The sequence below is a fragment of the Phocoena phocoena genome, chromosome 3 (assembly GCF_963924675.1).
Source record: "Phocoena phocoena chromosome 3, mPhoPho1.1, whole genome shotgun sequence".
Classification (NCBI taxonomy): Eukaryota; Metazoa; Chordata; class Mammalia; order Artiodactyla; family Phocoenidae; genus Phocoena; species Phocoena phocoena.
Window position 1 is genome coordinate 159,538,973 of NC_089221.1, and position 6,399 is coordinate 159,545,371.

General features: G+C 46.4%; 1 protein-coding gene across 1 annotated transcript; it reads left to right on the forward strand.

Moving 5' to 3' along the window:
* Nucleotides 1–230: 230 nt before the first annotated feature.
* Nucleotides 231–1,163, forward strand: OR1I1 (olfactory receptor family 1 subfamily I member 1). The gene is given in 3 exon segments (XM_065875057.1): nucleotides 231–490; nucleotides 492–1,015; nucleotides 1,018–1,163. Coding segments are annotated over 3 exon segments (930 nt in total).
* The last annotated feature ends 5,236 nt before the right edge of the window (nucleotides 1,164–6,399 follow it).

The window sequence follows — 6,399 nt, forward strand, 5'->3', positions numbered from 1 at the left end:
AGGAAGGAAGGAAGGAAGAAGGAAGGAAGGAAGGAAGGAGGAAGGAGGAAGGACATGGATGGTTTTGTGTGGGGAAACAGAAATCCACAGAAGGGAGCTGTAAGGATTCCATGGGTTTTCACAGAACCTGCGGGTCTGTAGGGAGCTGAGACTGGAACTCCATCTCTGACTCCCAGCTTTATGTTGCTTCCCTCTCCCCTTTTATCTTTCACAGTAGACACAGACTGTCCATGGAAGCAGAAAACTGAACAGCAGTCTCAGAATTCCTCCTCCTGGGACTCTCGGAAAAGTCAGAGCATCAGATCTTCCTCTGGGCTGTTCCTCTCATGTACCTGGTCACCGTCTTGGGAAACCTGCTCATCGTCCTGGCCAACATCACAGACACCCACCTCCACACACCCGTGTACTTCTTCCTCTCCAACCTGTCCCTGGTCGACGTCTTCTTGTCTTCCACCACCGTCCCCAAGATGCTGGTGAACCTCTGGACTCAGCCAGGCCATCCCCTTTGTATGCCTTGTCCAGATGTATGCCTTCCACCTGTTCGGGACCATAGACAGCTTCCTCCTGGCCATGATGGCCATTGATAGGTTCATGGCCATTGTCCACCCTCTGTGCTACTTGGCCATCATGAGCCCCCGTGTGTGGGGGCTGCTGGTGGGGGCGCTGTGGCTGATCACCAACCTCCAGTCCCTTGTTTACACCTGCCTCATGGCTCAACTGACCTTCTGTGTCGGCTCTGAAATCCCCCACTTCTTCTGCGACCTCATACCCCTGCCGAAGCTCTCCGGCTCAGACACACACACCAACGAGCCGGTGATCTTTCCTTTTGGCATCATCTTGGGCATCAGCTGCCTTGCGTGCATCCTCTTCTCTTATACTTCCATTTTCCAAGCAGTCTTCAAGATCCTTTCTGCTCAGGTCCAATGGAAAGCCTTCTCCACTTGCAGCTCACACCTCACCGTGGTGTCACTATACTATGGCACCATCTTCACTGTGTACCTGCAGCCTGCATCTCCCGCTCCTCCCAGAAGGACAAGGCAGCTGCTCTGCTGTGTGGGGTGGTCATCCCCATGCTGAATCCCTTTATCTACAGCCTAAGGAACAAGGACATGAAGGCAGCCCTGAGGAAGCTGGTCGGCAAAGTAGCCCCCTCTCAGTCCTAGGGCAGAATAGTTGTTTGGCACCTACCATGTTCCAGGACCACTGTTCAGTGCCTGGGACACAGGGATACATCCTATCTCTGCCCTCAAGGCATTCAGAGTCTGCTGGGGGTTAGAGACCTGTCAATAAATAATCACAGAGCAACTTAGTAAATGTGTCATACGAGATGAACGAAGTGCTACCGGAAGGGAATGTGCATTTTCCCCATGGTTTATCTTCCCCCAAAGATCAGAGTAGCAGAGAAGACTTTGGAGTAACCTTAAATTTTCTGGAGTATCAGGCTTATAGTGTTGCTACATGGATAATCCTAGTGGAATGAAAGATTAGCTACACTCATTTTAATATTGATAAAGACAATGTGTATTGGCCACATGTATTACATCACTGTGCTTCCTAAGTGACTTGGGGGAGGACTTTGAGAGGATCTGTTGAGATTAGCTCGCTTGCTCTTGGATTCAGCAGCCACCAGCCTCAGTCTCACAGGGGGTCTTGTGGTCCTGACTTTGCACGGGGATAATTGGCATAAAAAAAGCCACCCCATTCCCCGGATTGGGACGTAGGAGATGCTGGCATTTGGATCATGGGTATTGTGATTCAACAGCCTGGCACTGGACCCTGGAGTCTGCATCCTTAACAAGCTCTCCAGGTGGTCCTGAAGCAGGGAGTGTGCAGAGCACAGTGGGAGGACACTGGCCCTGGATTAGCTCCAGAGTCCGTGTATTTCCTGTGATGTCCATCACCTGACTCCAAACCCAAAACGATTCTACCAGTGCTATCAGCAACCAGTGCATGGGGTGGCCTGGAACTCTTGGAGAGTTAGTGGTAGGGGTTGAATTGTGTCCTCCAAAAAAGATAAGTCGAAGTCTAACCTCTAGTACCTCAGGATGTGACCTTATCTGGAAATAGGGTCTTTACTGAGGTGATCAAAGTAAAATGAGGTCATTAGGGTAGCTTCTAATCCAATATGACTGGTGTCCCTATAAAAAGGGAGAATTTGGACACAGACATGCACCTAGAGAGAATACCATCTGAAGATGGAGGCAGAGATCAAGTTGACGCTTCTACAAGCCAAGGAACACCAGAGATTACCAGCAAACCACCAGCAGCTAGGGGAGAGGCAAGGAACAGACTCTCCCTCACAGTTCCCAGAAGGAACCAACTCTGCTGACAACTTTGATATGAGTCTTCTGGCCTCTAGAACTTTAAGAGAATAAATTTCTGTTGCTTAAGCCATGCAGTTTGTGGTAATTTGCTATGGCAGCCCTAACAAACTAATACAGTTTGTTTAGGACGGGCCAGCGTCATGCAAAGACCATGCCCAGATATATCATCTCAGGTCCATGACCTACCCTGTGTTCTGGTTAAGGGAGTTGCGCTACAACTGGAGAAAAAGCTGAAGAATTCAAGCTGCATGGATTCAATTTCTGGGTCTCAGAATAATGACGATAATGACATCGACAGCTGAGATTTATTATGTGCCCTGTACAGGGCTAAGCCCTTTATATACATTACCTCATTAAATTTTTAACAAAACTCCTACAAGGTAGGTAATATAACTCCTTATTTTGCAGATGAAGAAACTGAAGCTTGAAAAGTGAAGCTGCTAATAAGCCATAGCGAAAATTCAGAGGACCCTTCCCATAGCCCCAGGTCTTAATGACACACAATATTGTCTAGAACTCGGTGCCTAAAGCAGGGGTTTGCAAACTACAGTCCATGGGCCAAATCCATCCAACAGCCTGTTTTTTGTACGGCCTGCAAGTTAAAAATGGTTTTTACATTTTTAAATGGTTGGTAAAAAATTTTTTTTTAATTTTCTTTTTTTTTTTTGGCTGCACCACACGGCATACAGGATCCCAGTGCCCAGCCAGGGATCGAACCTGTGCCCATTGCAGTAGAAGCGTGGATTCTTAACCACTGGACCACCAGGAAAGTCCTGGAAATTTTTTTAAAGTAAGACTATATTGTGACAGATTGAAATTATATAAAATACAAATTTTAGAGCCCTTAAATAAAGTTTTATGGGAACACAGCAACACCCATTAGTTTATGTGTCATATATGACTGCTTTCAAGCTACAAGGCAGAGTTGGGTAGTCTTGATAGAGACCCCATGGTGTGCAAAATCTAAAATATTTACTATCTGGCCCTTTACAGAAGGATTTGCTGACCTCTTTTCTATAGAAAAAGTGAAGTCTGATACTCAAAGTTGTCCATAAATCAGAGGCATCAATATTATTGGGAGTTTGCTAGAAATGAAGACTCAGACGTCATACCAGACCACTAAATCGTAATTTTAACAACCCCAGGGGACTTACATGAGCCTTAATGTTTGAGGATCACCGGGATAGATGGGGGATGGAGGGAAGCTGTAGAGATTTGGAACTTGAATAGGCCATCTGTTCAGGAATATGAGCGAACCATACCTGGGGCATTTTCCGTTTTTCCCTGCCCTAGACAGGGTCCTGGAGAGGATGATGGTCCATGTCAAATGCTTTGAAAGAACTGCAGCTGCAGTTGTAGTAAATGGCCATCAGGTGGCGATAGTGCCATTTCACAAAATGGATTAAAAGGGGCTCTTTTTCAGAAACCCAGATCCTGGCTGTGATCTGGCCCAGTTCCACCCACCTCCGGTGTAATCATCCCCTGGGAGCGAACAGCACGTGCAACGTTCTCTTGGTGGGACAGAGCCCACAGTGAGGGGAGAGTGAGTGCAGGGAGCTGTGGTCAGACCTCACCACAGGGATTGGACAAAGGGCAGAGGGGACAATGATAAGGGTTAAGCAGGTGTATGGAAGGGCAGGTGTTTCAGAACAAGCCTGCTGCTAAGTTACACCATGGGTTAGGGATGAGCAAACTTTTTCTGTAAAGGACCAGAGAGTAAATATCAGCTTTATGAGACATACAGTCTCTGTTGCAATGACGACTCAGCTCTGAGGCTATAGCGAGGAAGCCACGGTAGAGAGTACATTGAGGAAGGTGCGTGGCTGAGCACCCATGAAACTTTATTGACACTGAAACTTGGATTTCATATCATTTTACATATCACAAAATATAGTACTTTTTTTAACCATTGCATTGAAAAATGTATTAGAGTCATCAAAATGATGCAGAAAGATTCTCAACTAATATCTACCTTCTGTGTATTCCTCTTCCCCAAATTGTAGCAATAACATATAGCATGTAGGGGGTTTCGTTTGTTTGTTTGTTTGTTTTTGTGGTACGCGGGCTTCTCACTGTTGTGGCCTCTCCCGTTGTGGAGCACAGGCTCCGGACGCGCAGGCTCAGCGGCCATGGCTCACGGGCCCAGCCACTCCGAGGCACGTGGGATCTTCCCGGACCGGGACACGAACCCGTGTCCCCTGCATCGGCAGGCGGACTCTCAACCACTGCGTCACCAGGGAAGCCCCGTTTGTTTGTTTTAAAGAAAGTAAAACGTATTGTAGAAATGGATCTGGCTGTTTGGGTTTTAGTGACAGGTATTTGTCCACTCCTTTTCTCCCCTCCCCTCCCCCACCTCAGAAACCCTCCTACATACTTGCCTCTCCTAATACGGCTGGCTACTTTGCAACAGGTGCTCCCAAACATAACAACTACCAAAATATCTTGACTACATCTCACAAAGAGGAAATCGGGAAGAAGGTTCCACCTTCTGTATCAACTGTCTAGGTTCCACGATTACAGAAAAACTCTAGTTAATTTGCAACCCAGAAAATCCTGTCTAAAATCTGCCGTCTAATGTGGGCTTTCTAAAATTATGTCTCACTGGACATGTTAATCCTATGTTTATCACTAAGTCTTCTTTCATGGGCACTAGGTTTGAAAGTCTTAATTACAAAACAAAACTACCAAAAGTAGAATGAAATTTGGTTCGTGAACTGTAGTCTTTGGTTTTCAATCATTTAAAAAATTTAAAAACCGTTCATAGCTCAAGAGCCAGATTCGGCCCTCGGGCCCTAGTTGGCAAACCCTTGTATAGACGGATGGGAGTGACAAGCAGCAGGGAGACCAAAAGGGACTAAAAAGTGAGAGGTGAGGCAAGCTGAATCCCAGTATCAGAAAAGAAAGGGATAAACAAAGATGGTGCCACAGGACCTTTACATATGCTGCTCCTGTCTCTCCACTCCCACCTTGAGTTAATGCCTCCCCAGTTTTGATATTTCAATGCAAACCCCACTTTAAGGAAGCCTCCCCTCACCCCCTCCCTATCCCAGCTACGTCAGGTGCTCATTATCCCCTCATTCTCCTCACCATATCAATGATTTTTATATTCATTTGTGTGACTCTTTGATGAATGTCTATCTCATCCACTTAACGGTGAGCTGAGAGCCAGGGAGCCATACCTCCATGGTTCACAGGACTCAGCAGCCACTCAAAATTTACTTGTTGAGTGAATGAATGAATGAATGAACAAATGAATGGATGGATGGATGGGTGGATGGAAAGGCAATGTGATGGCAAGACGCTAGGATGCCACGCGAGGTGGTCGGGTAGGCTGGGTTGGAACAGAGATGTCTAACAGTCAATGATAAATTGCTACAGTTGCAATGTAAACTTCCCCTCCACTCTCCCAAACTTCAGTAAAACCCATTCCACACCCAGGGGCCTTGGGTGAGTGGGTTTCTGATGAAATCAAGGAGAGGAGGAAGTGCCTCATCCTATAGACCAGGAACACTGAGCTTATAGTGAAAGTATTTAATTCAGCAACAACAGGGGATCATGAGAAAATAATCATCTAGAGATCTGCCAAAATCTCAACAAAGACGTTGGAAGAGGTTTGAGCCAATCTTATCTAGATCTGAAGGAGAAGAATGACCCTGGACAGTATGAAAGTACAATAACATTTCTTTCTCTCCATATGGGATTTTATTTGGTATTTAAAGCAGTTTTAGAGATTCATATACTGAGGATCATAGAGGGAAAGTGACTGCCCCAAGGTCACATGCTGGATTAGGGTGGGGTGGGGAGGAATTCCAATCCAACCTGGTATGACCCTAAAACCTGATCCCTCCACCATGATGCTGGATGGCCTCTGAGGTGGGTGACTTTCCCAAGATCATGCTGCAGCTTGGAACAGTTCAAGTTGTGCCCATGTGAGGTTCTGGGGGACAAAACGTACCACCAGAGTGGGTAGAAAGCCATTTCCAACAAGACGTGAGGAAGGATTCAGTAAGGCTTGAGCCCAAGATCTTGGAAAGGGAGCTCCTACTTCCAAATGTACATTTGCCAGAGGTTTGGG